The sequence below is a fragment of the Macaca mulatta genome, chromosome X, assembly GCF_049350105.2.
Source record: "Macaca mulatta isolate MMU2019108-1 chromosome X, T2T-MMU8v2.0, whole genome shotgun sequence".
Classification (NCBI taxonomy): domain Eukaryota; kingdom Metazoa; phylum Chordata; class Mammalia; order Primates; family Cercopithecidae; genus Macaca; species Macaca mulatta.
Genome location: NC_133426.1, coordinates 143,001,655 through 143,025,609, shown reverse-complemented (window position 1 = coordinate 143,025,609; position 23,955 = coordinate 143,001,655). Strand labels below are relative to the sequence as shown.

The 23,955-nt window shown below is 40.3% G+C and overlaps 1 protein-coding gene across 30 annotated transcripts in view; it reads left to right on the top strand.

The window, feature by feature from the left end:
* The window catches only part of ARHGEF6 (Rac/Cdc42 guanine nucleotide exchange factor 6), a 119,297-nt gene extending 95,606 nt beyond the window's left edge, over nt 1-23,691 (top strand). For 7 of the 30 annotated variants that reach the window (XM_077987424.1, XM_028841652.2, XM_077987416.1 and 4 more), the window contains 12 exons: nt 1,675-1,734; nt 3,682-3,828; nt 6,659-6,745; nt 7,534-7,612; nt 8,626-8,771; nt 9,847-9,972; nt 11,545-11,565; nt 12,775-12,868; nt 14,071-14,160; nt 17,128-17,227; nt 19,727-19,781; nt 21,037-23,691. In XM_077987424.1, coding sequence (XP_077843550.1) covers nt 1,675-1,734; nt 3,682-3,828; nt 6,659-6,745; nt 7,534-7,612; nt 8,626-8,771; nt 9,847-9,972; nt 11,545-11,565; nt 12,775-12,868; nt 14,071-14,160; nt 17,128-17,227; nt 19,727-19,781; nt 21,037-21,177 — 1,146 coding nt within the window. In that variant the 3' untranslated portion in view covers nt 21,178-23,691. Of the gene's footprint in view, nt 1-1,674; nt 1,735-3,681; nt 3,829-6,658; nt 6,746-7,533; nt 7,613-8,625; nt 8,772-9,834; nt 9,991-11,544; nt 11,566-12,756; nt 12,869-14,070; nt 14,161-17,127; nt 17,228-19,726; nt 19,782-21,036 lie in introns of all 30 variants that reach the window. The other 23 variants (XM_077987426.1, XM_077987422.1, XM_077987435.1 and 20 more) reach the window with 10 other exon arrangements.
* The last annotated feature ends 264 nt before the right edge of the window (nt 23,692-23,955 follow it).

Sequence of the window (23,955 nt, the reverse complement as noted above, 5' to 3'; positions counted from 1 at the left end):
CAGGATTGAAAGCATGTTCTCTGAGTGAAACCACATTCTCAGGGTATTTGACCTGCCTGAAAGCTGGAGGCAGTGGGGAGCTTGTGAGCAAAGCCTGTCAGTGTGAAATTTCAGTTAGGGCTCAGGAAGGTGTTGACCTCTGGATGCCTTTCCATAAGCTAAACCAGTTTGCTGAACCGTTTGAGGTTTGCCCCTCCTTGCTTATCACAAAAATCCAGAAACGAGTGGCCTCAGTTTCTATTACTTTTCAGTGTCGAAATACAAATATGCACTTAGTTTGGGGAGAAACAAATCCCAGACGCTCCTGCTGCCTGGATCCTATATCTCAGCCTTTCTTATAGTGGAGCCTGTTCTCCTCCTGCCTCCATTTGCTGTGGGTCACATGTCTTTGGCTGCCTCTCATTTCCCATCATCAGAAAATACAAGCCCTTAGTACTAGTTCACCACTGTAAACTTTGTGCAGATTTCAGAGCATTTGGCATGGCTGGTAACAGTAGAATAAAACCTGAAATTCTTGGCTGTCAGTTGATTTGGATAAGGATAAATTTTACTGTAAAGGAATACAACCTTACTTTTTATGAGCAATGTAATTCTTGGCTTATATCAGGCCCTTAATCTGTTCAGCTCTGTATTTTATCACCTGAGACTAGTGGGGCAGGAAATTTAGTCGTCCCTTACTCCAGCTGAGTTCCAAAAGTCATACCCCATATGCCCCAATGTTAGGTGCACATCTACCCATAAGAATCTCTATCTTCCCTTCATAAACAGTTATGGAATTGTGGATTCCTCTAAGCCATTTCTGAATCTGTCCACTTTTCGGAATTGCAAGTACCACAGGATTGCAGGCCATGTGTAAGAGCTTGCTTAAGAAGGAAAATATGGTATGAAACTTGGAATCTTTTCCCATCTGCCATGTTCACATTGCTGAAAGAAAATGGAGGCATTTTAGGAAATGGAATTAGATTGATTTTTCTCTTGGATTTTTGTTGTTGTTGTTTGTTTGTTTCGAGACAGGGTCTCACTCTATCACCCAGGCTGGAGTATAGTGGCACAATCACAGCTCATCACAGCCTTGACCTCTGGGCTCAGCTAATCCTCCCAGCTCAGCCTCCCAAGTAGCTGGGACTATAGGCATGCACTACCATGCCCGACTGATAGATTGATTTTTCTCTAACCACGACTCTTGTTTCCACCATTCCCTACCTTCTGTCATCTACCAACAGTATGACCTAATGATGTCCCCCGAATAATTATTTATTATATTTATTATTAAATAGTCATTATCCAAAGTATAATAGCAAAAAGGGAAATGGGAACTCTTGCCTTTTGCTACATAGTTACTAAATATATTATGCATTACCAACTCTCTTAATTTCTAAATCACCTAATAATTAGAGTTGCTGAGATTCCAGATGCTTCCATGCTGCTCTATTTTTTAATCTTTAAATTAGTATACAGTAAAATTAATATTTTTCTTCTGGTGCACAGTTCTATGAGTTTTCACACAGGTAAAGATTCATGTTACCATGACCACAATTAAAATACAGAACAGTTCCATCATCCCCCAAAATTCTCTTGCTATCTTTGTGGCCATACCCTCCTTCTACCCCTAACCCTTGACAACTGCTGATCCTCTCTCCTCTAACATTGTTTTCAAATGTATTCCTTTGATAGGATACTCATCCAGATCACCAGGATATTCTGAAAGCAATCGTAGCATTCAAAACTCTCATGGTAGGTGATACTTTAAAATCACAATTCTCCATTTTGTATACTTTATTCCTGAAAGAGCAATTTGTATGTAACATTTCTTTCCCTATACAAAGGTCTTTAGAATGGAAATAATAAGCTTTCATGACAGTATAGCAGTGATTGTTTCATTTAATTTTATCCTCCAAAAATCATGCTTACCTAAGAAAGGTTGCCAGGCTGAGGGTATAAAGCAATCACATTTACAGTCTCAGCCACATTAAGCCACATTAAGCATTGGTGTGTAGGTGGGGGGTTTCCTTTTGTCTCTTTGTCTTTACCCCCATTGCTCACCTAATGACGAGTCTGTGTAACTCGTCATTCACTGATTTGCATCAATACTGGATTCAACTAGTTATGCCAAAGGGTATGAGTTTTTTCTTTGCATATGAAGAAGAAATCCTTCGTCAAATTTAAAAGGGGGGAAAAAACCCAAAGTACTAAAATGCAATTGCTTTATATAGGTTGCTATCAAAAGTACCTGTGATCTTGTATCTTCAGTATGATGGTTAATGTATCTTCTTGAGCCCACTGATATAAAACCACTTGGTGCCATTTTAGGGGGAAAGAAAACTTCATTTGGGGCAATTGATTAAACTTAGCTTCATTTTACACAATTCTGTAGCATTATAAGTGATTTGGACTAATGTTTAATTATTAATCCTTGTTGAAAGATCAGTAATTGACGTGTCTGTAGTTGAACAACAAGTTGAAGACCAGAGTATTAGGTTAACATTGCCATTGTTATATGCCAAAAACAGTCCAATATTGGCAGTTTTACATGGTGCAAGCTAATAGAACAACCCAGTGAAACCCACAGCATTTATTATAATTATGGTTCTATTTTTTCTTGTATAAATAGGAGTGTAAAATGAGTCTTTTTGAAAACCTATATTTCTTTCTGATTATGTTATATAACTTGCCTTGATGGTTTAGTATATTTACTCCTACTATAGGTGCTCTTAAAATATGTGTACAGTGAATTTATTTCTTTGAGTTTCCATGTAGCTGAAAGGGACAGCAGAGATTTTGTAGAAAATATACCCCCCAGAATATTATCTTGCATTCATTTGGAAACAGTAACAGAACTAGCCATGTGCTTATGTTTTGTATTCAATTTGGAATGCATGCTGTTAAATGACTCTAAGATAAACTCAGTGTCTTAAGCTATATATATATATATATATATATAGTATTCATACCCCACATAGTGTTGGCAAACTGTAAATTGTTTCTTGGTTTGAATTTTCAGTATGTCATCATGAAATTCAGTTGTATCTCTTTTTTCCAATCCTTTTAGAAATAATAACTAATTTAGTATTTTTTTCATAGCAATCTTGGTCCTTAAAGAAAGTACAGTAGTGCCTAGGTTTCATTATCAGTTTGATTCACTGTGGCATAAAGAATTTAATTTTCTCTTTCACTATAACTCCAGGAGAAATTTTTTGTTTTTTATTATTTTCAGGATGTTACCTTGTTGGAAATTGAGCATATGTTCGAAATACAATTATTTTGTCACTAAAGCCCTATTTATGCAAAGATAGACAACGTAAGAGGAGCTCAAGCAGGGGCACCAACCAGTAGATCTGAATCTACTAGGTCCTCACCTGGCTCTGGTCAGTGTGATTTGGCTGCTTGCTTTCCCATGTTCTTTACAGGGAGGGAGAAATAAGCTCTTTCTAGCATTTTGTTTTGACGCTTTGGCAAAATGAAAAATAGGCCTCCCTCACAAAACTTTTGGGGGCTCAAGCCTAGAGATTTAGGGTAGTGGATCTTTCTGTCTATCAAAAACAGACCTGGTCATGGGATTCATGATGAGGAAATAGGGACTCAATGGGAACCAAAGAGTCAGAAGCCACATCTTACTTTGGTCTTATTTTAGTCTATTTCATAAGAATTCCTATTCCATTATGTTCTGCTTTGGTTCTGTAGGGGCAATGTCAAGATCTGAGGAAGAGAAAACAGCTGGAGTTACAGATACTGTCCGAACCTATTCAGGCATGGGAAGGAGAAGATATTAAAAACTTGGGAAGTGTGATTTTTATGTCACAAGTAATGGTGCAGTATGGAGCATGTGAGGTAAGGTGTTTCAAATCTCAACATCATTTCTTCCATCTTTCATATTTTTCTTCCTTTTTTTTTTTTTTGACAGAGTCTTGTTCCATCACCCAGGCTGGAGTGCAGTGGTGCCATCTTGACTCACTGCAACCTCTGCCTCCTGGGTTCAAGCGATCCTCCTGCCTGAGCCTCTTAAGTAGTTTTTCTTCCTTGTTCTTCCATCAAAGTGAAATGGTACAACATTGAAATCAGAAGCTGAGCACCTATTCTTTGCTCAACATTCTGCTAGGTGCTGTGGGAGATAGGAGAAAAGAACAAGAATGATCCCTGTTTTCAAAGAACTCATTAAAAACAGACTAAAACACAAGTTGCAACTAGCAAACAAACCAAATAGTCAACGTTCGATTTTGCAATCTCAACAATAGAGTCCATAAAAGTTCACAGGAGGGAGAGATCAAGAAGACCTTATGGAGACAGGAATTGAGGAGGGGGCACAAAAACAAAAGGGGAGGATTTCACAAGGCAGAGGTCATTGTTACTTAGGAGAGAATAGAAATGTGGCTTTGGTTTGCTGCAGCACAGTAAGGAAACCAGCCTGTAGGGAGCAAAAGAAGCAACTTGGCCATAGTAAAAGACTGATAGAGTCAGGTTGAATTAGATTATGCAGAAGCTTGACATCAGGCAAGAGTAGTTCAGATGGATGCAGCAGGCCGTGGGAAATAATGAAAGAGTCCAGAGTCATAGAACAACACTCTGAAAGGGATGTTTCACACTAATCTGACACCCATATATGTCAAATGAACTGGAGGGAATGGACGAGAAGCAGAAAGGCCAGCTGGGATGGAAAGTGAGAAGGAGTCCCCTAAGACAGTGGTGACAGAGGGAATGGAGAGAAGGGGCAAATTGGAGGCATCTTTAGAAGGGAAAGTCAACAGGAAGTGGTGCCCCTGGGCTAGAGGAGATGAAGAATATAATTTTAGACCTGTAGATATCTGGGTGGAGATGTACCATAGGCAACTGTTAACGTAGTATGGAAATGTGAGTGAGAGGTCAGAGTTAGAGGCAGAGACTTAGATGTCCCTAACAGATGTGCCTTCCTAGGAAGCAAATATCCAGAGAGAAGCCCGGGGGGTTGGTGGGGGGGGGAGCTGAAGATGGATTATTTCTTTTAAGAAGGGGCCAGGGAAAGGGAGAAAGGTTGATTATGGCACCTGGTTTGATTTATCAGGTGTTAGAATTGTCTTCCTTCTTCCAAAACATCTTCCTACACTCTGACACGTCTTTGGCAGAGATTCATTACTTTGGGTTAATAAGCAATCTCATTTAAAATGCAGATACCCCAGGGAAGGTTAATGCAGTGAGTCTAACTATTAGTCATTCACACCTTTGGGATAAACCTCTTGGGTGAAGGCAGGAGGAATCAGTGCCAGAAAAAATAAAAAGACAAAGAGGAAGGTAGAGAAGAACTGGGGGAGCATGGTGTCATGGAAATTCCACAAGGAGCATTTGAAAATGGCCAGTGTGCTGACTGCTGCTGAAGGTTCAGAGGGCAAGGAATGTGAGGACCAAGAGGAAGCCATTGGATTTTGCTAGAAGGCAGTTATTGATGACTTTGCAAGAGCAAGGAGGGTGCAGTTAGGGATGGATCAATGCAGAGAAAATGAAGGCAGCAAGTAATTTGGCAATAAAATGTCAAGAAATGGGATATTATGCATAAAGAGCCACATGGGGGCAAGCCAAGGTCTGTTAGGATAGGAGGTGTACATATGTTAAAGAAAAAGAGGAAAAGCTAGTAAAACAGAAGAGGATGCTGGGAGAAGAAGAGGAGATGTCTGTAGAGGAAAACTAAGTGAGACAAAGATGTGAGAGAATGTGGAGCACTTGTTAGAATAGTTAGCCTGGAAGGGTTGCTCTTCTCAAATGGAAGGAAGGAGATGGAGACAGGCATAAGGATAATTTCAGCTAAGATGACTGGGCATGGAAGCTAAATGTAATTTTTGCGTATACTAATTGCATATCTGTTGAAGGGGCTCACAGCAGCCCTCATGTGTCGAGGTTTCCTCAGTGCCATTAAAAAAGTGTATGGGAGGCCAAGGTGGGTGGATCACCTGAAGTCGGGAGTTTGAGACCACCCTGACCAACATGGAAAAACCCCATCTCTACTAAAATACAAAATTAGCCAGGAGTGATGGCACATACCTGTAATCCCAGCTACTTGGAAGGCTGAGGCAGGAGAATTGCTTGAACCCGGGAGGTGGAGGTTGCAGTGAGCCGAGATTGTGCCATTGCACTCCAACCTGGGCAAAAAGAGCGAAACTCCATCTCAAAAAAAAAAAAAAAAAAAAGTGTATCTACTTTTACATTTTACATAAATCCAATAATTATCTTGTTCTTAATGACTAAAGTTAATTTTATGAATATGACTTTAACACGTTAGAGCATACTAAATTTCTTATCACCTGAAAACCCCTTCATTTTGCCATTTTTTCAAAGTAAAACATATTTTCATTTTGTGAACCTGGAGACTTATTTTGTGCCCAGGTCTAGCACATCTCACTGGCTGCATAAACTGTGGTGACTCCTCAGGCTTTCATACATGGAAAGCAAGCATGGTTATTTGTATTTAATTGTTATGTATAGGAAGAAGAGTGATAAACTGTGGGTTTATATCCATGTCAAAGTAAAATTCAACTAGTTTTATGTTTTCAAGTTGGGTATCTTTTAAAAAAATTATTGTTAACGTTTCAGTTGTTTATATAAGGTCTATGTTATAAGGCAGTGATTCCAGAAATTTTCAACAGATAAAATGTCCAATTCTGTTCTTCATGTGTTATTGTTCATTCTCTCTCAGGAAAAAGAGGAGCGGTACCTTATGTTATTTTCAAATGTCCTGATAATGTTATCTGCAAGTCCTCGGATGAGTGGCTTTATCTATCAGGTTAGTAGATTTCACATAAAACACATAGCAGACCCGCTAATGAAAACAGGTTTCCATCCAGATGCAGTATCTCCACTATGGCATTAAAAGCTCAAGCCAGGAGAACCAGAATGTTCTGACCCTTCATTGTAATTAAAGAGCTTGTAAGAGCAGATGTTCCTTAGATCAAAGACCTTTGTATTAGTATAATGAGTTTATCTTGAATATATCCACCGCTTTAGTTATGCACTAGGTTTTGCATGCATAAATGGAAACTAGATAAATTAGCAGCAGTATTGTACAGGCCCATGTCATTATTGCTGAGAAAACATAAAGCTGGGACCTGCTCCTATGTTTGTCTTATTATAGTCACAGCACATGATTCAGGCTTCTAAAGAAGCATGTTATTCCTTAGGAAATTAAACGTCCCTCAGTCAACTCCCAAGATATAGAGCATTATAAGTTACTATTGCCTGTTACATCTTGGCCTGACAATTAGTAGTTTTTATAACATCTGAGCCTTCACTTTTTTTTACTGATTCTTATGAAAATATATTAGAAAAGGAAACTGCTTTGTAAATCCTGATCTTATAGTTTAGGGTGTGTTAGCCAAACACAATCCACATTTTCCCCTTGCTTTCTTAGTCTGATTAAAATTTAGAACAGGGAATCATATTATCTGCTCTTGACATAGTGGAAAAATACGTCTAGCCATAATTTTGCAGTGCTGAGAGGGTCAGCAAATCTAAGTGAAATAAACAGAGACCTGTATGACTGCAGAATTAATGAGAATGTTCTTTTTCTAATAGGGAAAAATACCAATAGCAGGAACGGTGGTGACTAGATTAGATGAAATTGAAGGGAATGACTGCACATTTGAAATCACTGGTAGGTAATTTTCTCTTTTTCATGTAACTACTTCCAATTCTTTTTGGAATGAAGGGGAATTTAATAAATAAATGCCATTATTTTCAGTTACATAGGCCACGAGCAAATTTTACGCAGGCATGGCAAAGTATATTCCATTTCCTGGGATAATTAGGGTACAGCAATAGCACAGAGAAGTCTCCTCTCATTCAAAAGCCATGGCTTTGCCATTAGTTTCAATCTTCTGTTGCATAAGAGCTACTTGTGAGAGCTAAGGAATAACAAAATGGACTGATGTAAATGCAATTTTCTTCCCTTCTGTCATTTGTTCCCTGGTGGCAGAGGAGCCAAAGATATGGACTTTTATCAGCAATTTTATCATCAGCCCATGAGTTAGTAAGACTTGGTTGTATTTCTAAAAAGTTCTGAAAAGACATCAAACTTTCTTCACAAATTGAGCATAATGCCAGGCTTCAGTAATTCTCCCTGACATTTTAGCTTATGATCCCTTTTGCCAGGCCTGTGTCATTTATATGTAGTGGCTTCACTGTTGGTGCTGATATGGCACAGTGGCTAAGACTGGGATCATGGCCTTACCCTCTTCTTTCCCAAGAAGGAGCCTAAGGTTTAGTATTTGCCAAAAGGTTGTAAATAGTCTTAATTGGATCTTGTTCCAACATTGATACTGGGGGAACCAGTACAATATTCCCACTTTAGACTTAACTAGATGGACTATGTACTTACGTTTTTGGATTGCAAGTTTGTATATAGTGAAGTTTTACACTACTTTTAAGCTTCTGTAAGCAGTAAAAATCAAGGACAGTTTTCTAAATCAGACATGAATATTTATTTACTTTATCATCACAGGTTATCTGTTTCTGCTGTAGAAATTTCAACAGGGTTATCCCATAGGTATGAAAACCCCTGAAAATACACACCCAAGTCCTAGTTGCATGAAGTGTATTTATGAATGGGAGAAGCTCAAGTTTTTCCTTGCCTTCTGTTTTCAAATTGATCATAATTGGGGGATGTAGGTAACGTGGTGGAGAGAATTGTGGTCCATTGCAACAACAACCAGGACTTCCAGGAATGGTTAGAGCAGCTGAACAGACTGATCAGAGGACCTGCTTCTTGCAGTTCATTATCCAAAACCTCATCGTCATCATGCAGTGCTCATTCCGTAAGTAGTCCATGTGTTCTGTCCAGAGATTATTGAGTCTTTCATCAACTCCTGCCTGCTGGAGACTTATTTAGAAGAAGCAACAAGCACACCCTCAGCCTTTTGGGCAGCCTATATTTGTAGATTTTGAAGTACAGTTAAACCTCACTCATTCTGATTTCTCATTATGAGGCCCATCCAAATTAATGAAAAGGTTTACTTAGAGGTGTGCAGTTCTGTTTGACAGTATTCAGGTACCCCAACTAACTGCCAGCAAAGTATTTCTAACCAGAAGTCCTGCTAAAATATTTTAATGATAAGCAAGGCTTATTTCAATCAGCAATGGTTACTCTCCTACTAACAATGGGCTAAGTAGAAACAAATAGTTTACCTCCCTAAGTACTTAAACATCTCCATGTCATCTCACTCATGCTCTCACATTTGCTCAGTAACCTTCTTCAAAGGTAAACTTTCAGCATTGTCTCTTTCTGAGTTATCACAAATTTACACTTTGGAATTTGAATTGATGAGATTTTACTGTACTTGCTGAGTGAGATGGAAGATATACTGTGTTGTTTGTTAACATACAAACCTATGATGCCAAAATTCCAGTTTTGAGCACTGTGTGTTGTGGTCGGAAGAATATGGGCTTTGGCTTCAGATCTGGGTTCAAATCTTGGCTTTGCCAATTACTAGTTAGTTACTTCACTTGACTGAGTCTATGTTTTAGGCTGTTCTCATGAAATAATCTATTTAAGCACCTACCAGAGTGCCAAACATATCACTGAACTCAAATGTTGACTGCTACTCCATTTTCTTTCCTTACAGAGGAAAGAAAATTAAATTAATTAAATTCCAGATGAGAAAGAGAGGACAGGATCATGGAATGTTGAGTCAATTTTGTGCTGTTTCTTAGAGACCCCGTAATCTTGACTGGAAAGAGCCAGTTCTCAAACTGGAGACTTTTGTTCTTCCGTCTATCCCTTTCTATGGCTGTCTTTGCTGATCCAATGAAGCTATTGTTGTTCTCTCACTGTGTGGCACAAGGTCGGGTTCAGATGGCAGATTGCCAACATCTCATCAGACATTTTCCCAGTCTTTTAGCTCTACTGGACAGCCCCGAGGACCCTTGGAGCCTCCTCAAATTATAAAACCGTGGAGTTTAAGTTGTCTACGACCTGCACCTCCACTTAGACCATCAGCAGCACTAGGTTATAAAGAGGTAATTTTGCTACCTATGGTATAAAATGCTTCTGACAAGTTAATTTCATAGCTTGTTACAAATAGTTCTGTGGGAATGTGCTAGAATTTAAGATAGGTGGTATATGTGAGTCAGTCTTGAATTGCTAGACTCAGTGATTTGTTTGGTTTCTTAATTTTCCGTTTCCCATTATCCATCTGCAAATATGTACTGAATATCTATAGGATCTATGTGCACTGCCTGAGTGTTCCCAGTCTCCTCCTGAAGTGCCTCTGGTTTACCTTAATGATTATTATGATAATTCTTTAGATTCATTAATAATGTACACAAATCTCAAGAGCTACTTCATTGTAGTTGAGTTGCCAATGAAGCAGACCTAATTCAGCATTTGGGATCATTTTGATCAATTTGAACCAAATTAGTAAAGTGTTATGGGACCAAGCTATGAGTCCAAACTATAAAAGTGATATTTGCTTCAATTGGAATGAGAAAAGAATTTGATGAAAGGAGTGTCTTTTAAAAAGAGGCTTCTCAGAGACAACCTTAAAGGCCATTTGATATTTGGGTAGTGTGGGGATTTAAAGGTTTTGTGTATTTTTTTTTTCTCTAGAAGTTGCAGTCAGGAAGTGTCACTCACTAGCTTCTGTAACTGTGTGGAGTATTACTTTTCCATCCAAACAGTGGCTTTATCCCTAACCTGTCTCAAATCATTTCAGATTTCAGAAAAGATACTCATTTATTAGTAACTGTTCTTTAAATCAGTCTCATTGGGTGAAGATTAAGTTTGTGACAGTTATGAGATGAGTCTTAGAATTATGGGGCAAAGGCAGCATATATTTCTAGATCAAATGTGTGTTTTGATGAGTGATGCAGACTCAGCTCAATTTTGAGTGTTTTGATTTAAACCACCATGCTTTTGTTTCGATTAATTGTTGCTACCAACTCTAAGTGCAGTAAAAATAAGACAATATTTGGACACTGGAGGATGTTTTGATCCTTTCAACTTGACATGATAGGACAAACAACCCTTGAACTGAATCTTTGTTATATAACTGTATTTAGAATTTGGTCAGGAAGCAGTCCCACAGATTTACTTTGGAAATTTACCTGCAATTCTTGCAGTCATCCAATTTTCTTCTTTGATTATGTAAACCAGGAGTGCCACTTCATAGTTACCTCGGTCTCCTTTTTAATGACAGATATTTTGTAATTATCAGTTACTAAGTTCAAATTAAGGTGAGCTTTGAAGAGTAAAGTTGACTTAATCCTTCACATAACTAATCTATTAAAACTAAGGCATGATCACTTCGTTTCTGCTGGGGGAAAAGAGTTATTAATATATTCCTACTAGATAGTATGTATTTCAGTTGTTTTCAGCATTTGTTATTCTGCACAGAACTGTATTCCTCAGGCTTTTGCATGATAATATTGCATCTGAAACTAATGTGGGAAATGTGATTATATTCCCTCTGTGTAATTTATGATAACACTAACATTTCAAATGTTGTTTTAGAATTATTGATAAGTGGATTTGGTCATTATAACCATCGACCTCTCACGCTCATCTTCTCTTTCTTTACATATTCATTTTAGAGGATGTCTTATATCTTAAAGGTAAGGGTAGAACAATATCTTTGGCTTACAGTGACATCATAATGCTGTGCTGTAACCTTTGATGAATGAAGCTTTCCCTTATGCTTGTTTTGTCCCTTGTTGTAATTGGTGGCTAAAATATGAAGATGCAATTCTGACATGTAAGTACTTTGTTGAAAAAGCAGGCTTGTGTGAAATACATATAAAAATGTCATAATGCCCTAAAATGCCCCATTTTCCTGCCTTTTTTTAAAGTGCTGCTTTTTCCTGTTATTTTTGTCATGTGAGAGTTTTTCATATCTGTCTTTTTTCAAGTATAAGTACTGTGGCTGAGTGAAATGAATTAAATGATTTGTTTCCTGTATTTTTAAGCTACTATTAATAATTAATATCCATGCTCCATGTATACACATTTCTTGGAAAGTTGGGATAAGGTGATCATGAGAGATTTTTCCTAAGTCTAAGTTGCTAATCTGTTTACAGATTATTGGATTAAGGATTAAGGATATTGTCAATGAGTATTTTTTTGACCTGCTGGTTACTCATATGGCAAAAACAAATTCAATACATTTATTTTGTCTACTAGTTAAATACATGGCTTTATATATGAAAAATTAAGTTTGGCTGTGGGTGTGTTACTTCTAACCCAAAATTATTTATTAGGAAATCCTTCATTTGATTCTTCTCTCTGCAGAAAAATGACTTAGTCTCTCTGCCTTAGTTTTCCTGTCTCACAAATGGAAATTATATTCTTCTTTGTGGGACTGTTTCTAAGGCAGAATTATTTAAATAGCTCTGAAGCTCTTTGAAAAGTGATCAATACTACATTAGTGGTTACAGTGGCTTAGTTCCCCTAAAACTGTATCAGTGGGGAATGTAAGCCAAATTAGGAATACTGTTACGTTTTTAGGGTGACATCCCTTACTTTCTCTGCAGATGGTTCCCTAAAGCCATTTGGCCTCCAGGAGAATCTGCCATGTCTTCAGTAGGCACACTCCACTCTTAGTCCCACCTGTGTGCAAATTGAGAGGATAATGTCATTGCCTCTGTTTTATTTAACCTTTTAGAGTTTATTGGAACCATTTTAATTGTGCATAGTGTTAAACATTGATGTACTCCTAACTGAGACTGTCAAAATAAGGGAGAGGAATCCTATTTAGTTTCACTCGTGTTTTTACTTTTGTTTTTGAGGGAGAATTTTAATTCATTAAGAAACCTCTGTCCTTACAGGAGTCTAGTAAAAGCCCTAAAACGATGAAGAAATTTCTTCATAAAAGGAAGACTGAGAGAAAACCATCAGAGGAGGAATATGTGATTAGGAAAAGTATGTGTTTTGTACTTTCTGAAAGTTGTTTATGGATAAATTAACATGAGAATCTTCTTTTATGTGAGGATTTATTTGAAAGCAGATGATTGGAGCAATTTTTTCTTGACATTGTCTTTTACATATAAAGAAGAATGCATGGAAAGCTTTGGTCACTTCTTAAACATTTGAATAAGCTTCTTACAGCTGCACTTCATGTCATCTCAGGCAGATGTCATCTGTATCATTTTTGTGTTGAGCATTTTGCCTCACCTGGTTTAGAACCTCTAAAGGGACCCATTTCTTATGGATACATTTTTTTCCCTCTTAGTTTCTGATACTTGAGATATTTTTCTCCAGGGAGATAGACTAAATAGACCCGAAGGCTGAAGTCCTTCCGGAAGTCACATACTCAGTGATGCTCACAGTTACTCAGGGAATCAGCCTGCCCACATCTAGAAACATGGCTTCATTTGGAGACAGACTGCAAAGTCGGTCAGCCAGTCGATATGGACATATTTGGCTATAAGGCTGTCAACAAGGTACTTAGGGACACAAGGTACTTTAGGACACATGTGAAGGAGTAAGCGGTGTCTCACAAAGAGGTGGCAGAATTGTGTGTATCAGCTGGGAATATAGTTTGGATAAATATTTGCTCCACCCCAGCTTTGGCATGCCTCACCCTCCACCCCACACCTGGTTATGCACATTGGCATGTTCACAGGGTGCTGCCATCCAGCCATGGCAAGAATGAGTTTGGAGTAGAAGAGGAGGGGGGAGGGAGAATGAGTGACTACACTGACTGGTTAGAAAATTGGGTGGGGTTAATGAGGGAAAGCTTCCTAAAGGTGAACCTTGAACTTTAAAGGAGAGGAAGGCTGGGGTATATCGATGGGAACTAAGCTAGCAACAAGCTCAGTGCTGTGATTTTGGCCTCACTGAGACCACTGACAGAACACCACCCCGCTACCCTGGTTCCCAGTGTAGAGCTCTGGGCTTCAGGAGTAGGCCCTCCACTAAGCTGAGCTCACTGAGGCTGACTCCAAAGCTCCATGAGGATGCTGTCACTCTTCTCCATAAACAGCGTTGGACAGCTCTTTCTCTTGCCTTTCACAAACTCTACTGGTCAGAGAAGCCAGTCCCAGGCAGTAGAGTGCACTGCATCATTTTGAGGGTCCAAAGGCATGTATCTATGAAAAGTCATGATGAATTAAATTTCACAGGTACAGCTGCTCTGGAAGAGGATGCTCAGATCCTTAAAGTGATCGAAGCCTACTGCACCAGTGCAAACTTTCAACAAGGCCATGGCTCAAGTAGGTTCCCCCAAACTACTTTCTCTAGTGAGTGACGTTTCTTCTTTACTGCTTAGTGTCTTTTAGAAAAAGAGAAAAGCAACCCAGATGGGTTGCAGGGTGTGGAAAGCAGGTGACTTAGTGCAGAGGAGTGGTGCAGGACTGCATCTTTCAGATAAGGTGGTTTTAGCTACCAAGCGGTTTGTTTACCCACTGTTGTTTTTCACCCAGAAAGAGAGATGCAAGAGTAAAAGAGTTGGAGGTGATAGAAGTGAAAAAATTTTTTAAAAGTTGTTCTCCTTTGAAGTACACAGATACCTTCACCAGCACTAGTTAGGAATTAAAGGGCCCAGAGAGTTCCTGTGTCTGTGAACTGATGCTAATCTCTTCTTATAGGCAGATTTGGAAAGGAAGTCAAAATACTATCTTTGATCAGCTGCATATTTAAACGAACAATCTTCACCAAACTCAAGTTTCAAAGTTGCTCTGAAAATCTGGAAATGTAGCTGCTTAGCAGAGGTTGTCCAAAATGTATACAATTTATCAGGGAGCTATTGGGTTAGGGTATTTCCCCAAACAACTTTCAGGTTACAAACGAAAGTGAGATAATATTTTCTGATTCATCTTTATGTTTTTTAAAAGCCAGGTCACTTCGATTATGTCTTTTGTCTCCCATTATTATAGACATTCAGAATACCTTTTGTGAGGTTTTTGCACCTACATAAGAAATGAATACTCCACAGCACTCCATTTTGGACAGCCAGTGACCAATCATTTGAATGTGGGAGGGGATTTCTTAGGTGCCTTGACATATTCTTTCAGAGTAATGCATCTCTAAGGCTGACATAAAGGAAGCATTCTACTGGGCATGATAGCTCACGCCTGTAATTCAGCACTTTGGGAGGCCAAGGCAGGCAGATCCCTTGAGGCCAGAAGTTCAAGACCAGCCTGGGCAACATGGCAAAACCCTGTGTTTACTAAAAACACAAAAGTTAGCTGGGTGTGATGGTGCACACCTGTAGTCCCAGCTACTTGGGAAGCTGAGGCAGGAGAATCGCTTGAACCCGGGAGGTGGAGGTTGCAGTGAACCAAGATTGGACCACTGCACTCCAATGACAGAGTGAGACTCCATCAAAAAAAAATAAAAGAGAGAGAGAGAGAGGAAGAAAGAAAGAGAAAGAAAGAAAAAGAAAGAAAGAAAAAAAGAAAGAGAGAGAGAAAGCATGAAAGAATGAAAGAAAGAAAGAAAAAAAGAAAGAAAGAAAGAAGAGAAAGAAAGGAAGGAAGGAAGGAAGGAAGGAAGGAAGGGAGGGAATTCAATGTGAAAGTTGACACATTTGGCCATGAAGAGAGGACTGTCACACTCTGCTTCACAGAGAAAACCTGGCTGTGGCTTTGGGCATGCACATCTCTGATAACATGTTTCAAGGAACCAGGAGAGGAAAGTGAGGGCAGTTTTTGTTTTGAGAACTAGAGAAGAGAGGGGGACAAAGAGATACCAGAAGCATCCCTTCTACAAAATCTGACCTCATCTCCTCTTGCACCACCTATTTTTACATTTGACGGAGTGGTTGGGTCTGCAGCTGGGAGGTGCAGCCAGATATTCTGGCTTAAAAAGACACATCTTCACCCTTGCTCCCTACCCAACCTTTTACACGTGGAAGATGTCTGGCACTGTGCTTGTCACACAGCAGATCATTTAGCATTGTGGTGACCTCCTATCTTCTATCCCTCTCTAACTGGAAGTCCTGTTTCTCTAGAACTGACTACCGTCGGCTCTTACTGCATTCAGCCAGTCATTCAGTTGGCTTTCCACTTATATTCGTCCCTTGGTATCTGCAGGGGATTGGCTCCAGGACCCCCAGAGATAACAAAATCTGACATTGCTCAAGTGCCTGATGTGAAATCGTGGAGTATTTGCATATCACCTCCATACATCTTCCCATATACTTTAAATCATCTCTAGATTGCTTATCGTACCTAATAAATGTAAATGCTATGTAAATGGTTGTTATACTGCATTGGGTTTTAAATTTGTATTGCTTTTTATTTTTTCTGAATATTTTCAATGCACGGTTGGTTGAATCTGCAGATGTGAAACCTGCGGATATGGGGGGCCACCCGTATTAAGCACCTACAAAGTGCTAGGGACTGGAGAAGGCAGAGACACATCTCACCTCAAGAAAGGGGAGGTGGTCAAGTGAAGGCAGTGAGTGTACACACCTCTGAAGGAACTTGGCCTAGAAGTGACTCAGGGAGACCAAAGATTAAGCACTTGAGCTCTGAGAGGAAGGATCCAGAGTGAGGGAGGTGCAGGAGAGCTGTTTGGTTGGGCCCCCATGCCTGTTGTGTCACCTCTTCTGTCCCAGAGCCTGGAGACATTCTGAGTAGTGGACATCTGCATCTTTGCTGATGATGTGATAATCTCCAAACCTCACTCCACCCTTGATTAAAATGGTCTTAGGAGACATATCTACTTTACCCTATAAGACTGTAAAGAGAACAAATGGGAGTGATGATGTTTCTGAGGCCCTTAAAGCACATTGTGTTTCAGTGCAGTGCTACTGTCAACCTGACTTTTGCTACAGTGACAAAACACTGTAGCATAGGATGTAGTGTGTCCTTCCCTGGAGATTTGCAGGGAAGAGTGATCACTGGTCAGCTCTTTGCTCTGGAGGAGGCAAAACAGGAAAGAATGGAGGTCTTGGTTGTGGACAGGTATTACAGGGGCTCTTTTGCTTTATTTTTCTGAATGCAAAATGCTTCCCACCTTGGGAAGATTGAATCAGTATATTTGGCCATTTAGAATTCTCATGTCAGGAAAATTTAGTCAGCAAATGATGGGTGACTGTCCTCTGGGTGTAATGTGGCAACATGCTATGAACAAAGACCCTTCTGTAACAATAGTGGAAAGGAACTAACACCCACTATTTCTACTCTTCACTAGTAACTCTCCCTCCTCCTCCCTCTTGCAACCCTTGTTTGTAGGTACTCGAAAAGATTCCATTCCGCAAGTCCTACTCCCTGAGGAAGAGAAACTCATCATTGAAGAAACCAGAAGCAACGGCCAGACCATCATGGAAGAAAAGTGAGTAGAGCAGGCAAAACCTTGCCTAGTTTATCTTGGAGCTGGCAAGAAGGTCTGGTAGGACGGTAGGGCACATGGAGAGCCTGTGGTGAGGGACAACCCCTCCTTATCTGGGAATGTGGCCTGCTTTGCTGAGCATGCATTTGGGAGACTTTAGAGGGCTGCCCACTAACAAAACGAAAGAGGAAGGAAAGGCAGAGGTGACAGAGCCCTCTAAAGCAGCTCCAGCTGGCAGCTACCCTTGTAGCCAGCTCCCCAGCCATTAAGCTGCTTCTGAGCACATGGGAACATCAGTGCCCTGGATGGGTTTAGGAAGTGATTGGGAATTCCAGCCACAGAACCGATTTCCCTGCCCAGACAGATGCCACTCACATGTTTTGAGTCAGAAGCTGTGCTTTCACGTATTTGACATCATTTAAAATCCTACAGCAATCCGGTTAGATAAACATTACTCTCACCACTTTCACAGATAAAGAAATTGAGGTACAGGAAGTTCAGGGAAATTATGTCGCCGACTTACCTTTACACAGTAGTGTGGGTGACCTAATGGGGGAAAATCAGGTTAAGTGCCTTCTGGCTCATAAAATTAACACAAAGTAGCCAAATAATTCATTTGTCTAAACTTGAGTCATTTCTGAAGTCAGGCCTAAATTTGCATGGGACAGCATATTTCAAGGTGCTTGGCACTGTCAATGCATTTTACATCTGCTGTGTGAAGTGATACAGCAAAATGGTTAAGTACTTGGGCTCAAGCGAAAAACAGTGTGGTTCAGCTCCCAATTCTGCTACTCATTAGCTGTGTGACCTGGGGCAAGTTGCTTCACCTCTCTGTGCCTCAGTTTCCTCATCTGTAAAATAAGGATGATGGTAATGCTTTCAGCGTTGTTGTGAGGTTAAATGAAGTAAGTATAAAGGCTAGCACTCAATAAATAATGATAGTTAATTCTTATTATAACTATATTCATTTTTACAACTTTGTGAGGTTTTCAGAAAATGTGCTATTATCCCCATTTTGCATGTAAAGAAACTAAGACGAAGGGAGGATGAGAAGGAAACTGGTTCCCGGAGAACAGAGGACTAGTAAGTGGCAGGATCAGAACCAAAACTTAGATCTCCAAAATCTTTGTCCAGGGAGAGACCCAGAGAGGAAAAGGCTATTATGCAATCCAGCCAGGGTGCTTCATCCTTTTTTGGGTAATATTTGACTGGGATATTCCAGAAAGAATGCCTCTGACTTTGTGTCATGTGCAGTGGAGAACTGAAAAGGGCAATGTCACAGCACAGATATTGTAGAATAGGCAGTCTTCTGATACCTCTCATTATGTGATAGGTGATGTTCATTCTTGCCCCAAAGCTAGATAAATCAAAACCTTATGATGGGAATTGAAAACATCGAACTCCTAAAAACAGAGAGCAGAATGGTGGTTTCTAGGGACTGAGGGGAAAGGGGAAATGGGGAGATGTTGGTCAAAGGGTACCAAATCTCAGGTATGCAGGATGAATACGTTCTGGAGAACTAATGTACAGTATGTTGACTACAGCTGGCCCTCTGCTTGCATGGGCTCTGCATCTGTGGATTCAACCAACCCTAGATCAAAAAAAAAAAAAAATTCAGATAAAATGGATGGTTGCGTCTGTATTGAACATGTACAGATTTTTTTCATACCTAATAAAGGTTTTCTTTTTCCATCTTTGTTGAGGAATAATTGACAATGGTGTTCAATGTGATGTCTTGATATATGTATGCACTGTGTTATACCATATTGTTTTTTCCTAAGTCATATGGTATAACAACTATTTACATGGCATTTACATTGTATTAGGTATGATAAGTAATCTAGATATGATTTAAAGTATGTGGGAGGATGTGCGTTGGTTATATGCAAATGCTATGCCATTTTATATTAAGGACTTGAGCATCTGTGGATTTTGGTATCCATGGGGGTCCTAGAACCAATACCCCATGGATACCGAGGGAGGGAAGACTGTATAGTTTACAATGCAGTATACTTGAAATTTGCTAAGAGTGTAGATTTTGAGTGTTTCTGCCACACACATACGAAAGGTAACTATGTAAGGAGATGGATATGTTAATTAGCTTGATTGTAGTAACCACTTCACAATGTATACATATATCAAGACATCACATTGTACACCTTTGTCAATTATCCCTCAACAAAGCTAGAAAAAGAAAAACTTAGTGATGGGCCCTAGTCTCTTGTGTTTTGTTCACCCAAGCTGGGAAGTGAGTAGAAAAGGAGGAGGGAAGTATAGAAAAAGTGTAATGACATTGCATTTGGCTAAGCATGTGTGGTGGTGGTTGTTCTTCCACCAAAATGAAGAAGATGGAAGCCATTTAGAGCAGTACCATTCCCAATCAGCTAGAAAGTTCACTGTTTTTCAGGATCTGTATTTTTATAAAGTGGCTTTTATTGTTTAGTATTTTAACAGTACCTCAGTGCAAGCCATTTGTCTCTGAATTTTATCTTTATGTTCTAGGAGCCTTGTTGATACTGTTTACGCCTTGAAGGACGAGGTCAAAGAACTGAAGCAGGTAATAAAATATAAAAGTCATTTTCTTGGGTAACAGAACCATTCTCTTTTCCTTGCCTCACACTGCCCATGCTTTCAGGGAAGGCCTAGGAGGAAGGTAGCAAGGGGGCATTTTTATTTTCCTTGTGTCATCAAGGTAGGTTTTGTTTGTTGATTTTATCATGTAGCCTTGAATTTAAATTTCTGAGGCTTGCCTGTATTTCCATGTAGTAGTTCACAATAGAGTCCCAAAGTTAGTTACAACCTTCCTGTTCTCTGACATCCATAAACAGACTTTAAGAAAAGACTAGTCATTCATCAGTGTGTAAGTGTAAAGAGAACCATTAATCATGGTTTGTGGGCTTTTCTGCCGATGTGGTCCAGCATCACTGCCGATATGGCTCAGTGATGCACACTGTCACACTGTGCCTTGTATGTGAGGACTGACTGTATCTGGTGACAGAGTGAAGGATGGATGGGAGGGGAGAGAGATCAGGGACTAGAAGACCACTTAGGAGGTTCTTACAAAACTCAGGGTGAGATCTGTCAGAGTCTTGAACTGAGGCAGGGCAATGAGGCTGGGGAGGAGGAAAATGAATGTAAAGGATGGCATATTGCAGAGTTTGAACCTATGGACAACGATAATGTGATTTTGAGATTAATATTACCCCCCTTCATGGGGATCAATAACCGCAGGAGGAGGAGAAGTGTGAGGTGTTGAGAGAGATACTGAGTTCACTTTAGGACCTGATTAGTTTAAGGTGACATATCTAGGTGGAAATACCAAGCTGCTGCCAGGTAATCTCAGGTACATGAGAGGATCACTTAAGCCCGGGAGTTTGAGGCTGCAGTGAGCCATGATTATGTCACTGCACTCCAGCCTGGCGATAGAGTGAGACCCCATCTCTCAAAATAACAATAATAATAAAAAGAAATACCAGGCTGGCAGTTGAGATTGTGGACCCGATTCTCAGGAGATGAGGTCAGTACCGGAGATATTTGGGAGTCCCCTTAATAGACACTTGGATTGAAAGAGAAGTGACACTAAGTGAACAGCGAGTTAAATTAGAAGAGGGTCAGGGCAGGGAAGAAGAATCCAAAAGGTTTCCCAGAGACAGGCAGGAGGATCGACAGGCTGGTTTGTCATAGATGCTGAGGGAGGGAAGGTTGAGGAAGGAAAGAGAGTCAGTGATGAAAGCTGCCCCGAGGATGAGCAGGAGGAGCCCTTGGAAGGGCCCCCCTCTGTTTCGTAATCAAGAAATCTTTCTCCATCATAGGAAAATAAAAGAATGAAGCAATGCCTGGAAGAAGAATTGAAGTCAAGAAGGGACCTAGAAAAGCTGGTGCGGAGGCTTTTGAAGCAAACAGATGAGTGTATTCGAGCCGAGTCCAGTAGCAAGACCTCAATTCTTCCATAACCATCACTGTGCCACCGGGTGGAGTGTGCCTTCAGGGCATCTTGAAATGTCCCGCTGAATGATTTGACTCAGTTTGCTCACTTCTTTGGCTTTTGTTTTGTGTTTGAGTCTCATTCTCTCTCTCTCTCTCTCTCTCTCCCTCCCTTCCTCCCTCCCTCTCTCTTCTCTCTCTCTCCCTCTCTCCCCTCTGTGTGCGTGTGTGTGCGCACGTGTGCGCGCCTGGGCATTTGCTGTTGTTTGGTTATTGGTTGGCTGTTCATTTCTTTTTCAACAGGGGAAAAAGCAGGAGGTGGTGGTAGAAATGGCCCCAGAGTCTTTTCCATTCAGTGAGAAAGAGAAAGGGAACACAGGCCAGTTACTTCAAAGGTCTTCAGATTGCCTTCAGTTCACAGTGCCTCTGCAACAGCCATTGCCCTCAGGTCACATTCTTTGGGCTGGCTGCCCTTGCAAAGCAGCTGGCCAAGGCTTATTAAATGTGAACCCAACTTTTCCCCCAGTGCTTTCCTGTACCTGCAAGCCTCTTAGTACTTAATTTACTGAAGGCAGATATTCCAGACTATGGCTAGAGTAGGATGAAGGACAAACACATCTGCCCAGTGATCCAGCTGCCCTTCCTTAGACCATCACATGCCTCCCCTCAATCACAGGTTTTAAAATTACTGCCCTATGTCGTCTCTAAGACCAGGAAAACTGTAGTACCCTTATTCCTTTTATGTCATGTAAACTGTAACTCACGGGGGCAGAAGCTCTGGTCACCCACACCAACATCAAATCCATCAGCAAATTCTACTGGACAATCCCCCCTTTCAGTAGCAGAGTTGACCGCCTTTTCCCATTGCATGATAGGTTTCTTTCCCTCATCTTCTGCCTAGTGTGTAAGTTTTCTATTTCCCCAGTGCTTTTAGCCAGCCGTACCAAGTGGTGTGTAAACTAGTATGTATGTGCTTTGCTTACTTTTAAAAAAATGTAGTTAGACTGTGAGCAGTTACTTTATGTATGTTGCATATTCAAACTGTGACCTTTTATCCTTCAAAACAATCTGTATTAAGGAGATATTGTGCCCTAGTAGACAGCTTTCATTCACTTTATTACTCTCTCATATATGCTGTGAGAAGTTGTAATATTCATTGGCCTCTTTGGGTGGGACTCTAAGCAGTGTTTACAGAAATATGCTTCTGGTCCAATTTGTACATCCAGAACAAAAGGGCCCCTCTAATAGCTGTGTGCTGGATTATTTGGACTGATTAACTCAAGTTGCTCATTGAATCGCACCATCCACTTTATCCCAGAAACTAGAACCGTGAGAAACCGGGTTTAGAAGACAGTCACAGAACAGCACACATCCAAATTCAGCACCGTTGAAAGTTGGCCTAAGGCTCAGTGCCACTCACCCCTCTCTTCCCCAAAGACAAGAGAAATTTGGCCAGATGGGGAAGGTCACTGGAAAGTGAGGCCAAAGGGCTGATCAAAATTGCCTTTATAATAAATTTGATGGATGCCTATAAGTGAGGGTTTTGCAAATGTTTAAAAACCAAACTTGAAGCCAGGCATGGTGGCCTACACCTGTGGTCCCAGCTACTCAGGAGGCTGAGGTGGGAGGATCATTTGAGCCCAGGAGGTCAAGGCTGCAGTGAGCTGTGATGACACCACTGCATTCCAACCTGGGTAACAGAGAGACACCCCTGTCTCTGAAAAAGCAAAACTTGAAGTTTGAAACCCCCAGCTTGCGAGGAGCCCTTTTTATTTTTGGTACTGAGACTCTCAAGGTCCCATAGCTATGTGGTACAGGGCTATTGTCTGCTTGCTGCACAGCAGAAATTATACCATCCACAGGAAATGGACTATTCTTGTAGTCCAACATCAGCCAACCACACACAGCCGTGTTTGGAAGCTGAAGAGTAAAGAAATTTCTAGGAATGACTGTTGTTCTGTTTTTTAGCACAGCCATTTAGATATAACATCCTTCACTTAAAAATTAAAAACATCATCACTACTACCACCACCAATAACAACATCAACACAGATCTTCACATCTGCCCATTCTGTGGTTAGTCAATGGCTTGCAATAAATGTGCAAACTGCATCTGTAGGAAACATTTTTGTGATTATGAAATACTTTAGTTGATTGCTGAAAATATTGAAAGGTCTTCATTTTGTAGCGATGTGTACATATGCATGTTTTGGGGACTTGGCCCTTCTGATGAGGGGCCCTCGGTACTCTGAGTAACAAAGCTTGTGCAGAGTGGTAACCATGCTTACACACTAAACAATAATATAAAGGAAATGAAGCCATGTTAACCTGAGAGCAGTGTCGCCATAGTTGTGTTGTTTACAATACTCTATAAATGGGTTCCTGTTGCCCTGTAATTAAACTGCTGCCCGTAGAGGCCTTTCGGTTCCTTTTCTGTCCTGTCCCTTCTTAACACAAGCTCAAATTTTCTAACTTGTTTTTATTTTGAAGACTTTTAAAATGGACATTTTCAATACATAAAAATAAACAGTGCTTTATAAAAATAAGTCTTTTGCTTCTTTTTTTGCTAGCCGGTGTGCAGAAAGATTTCTTGTGCTGTGTCAGCTTCCTCTCTCATTTCCCTCATTAGCTAGTCTGCTCTCACCAAGCCCTCTAGCCAGTCTCAGCCTTTTTCACTCAGGGCAGATGACATTTGCTCCCAACTTTACAGAGATAATACATGGCCTGAGATAGAACCTTCCTTAACTTCTCTACCTCTCTTCTTCTGGCCCAAACCTATAAACCTATAAACTATATCCCTGCTCACC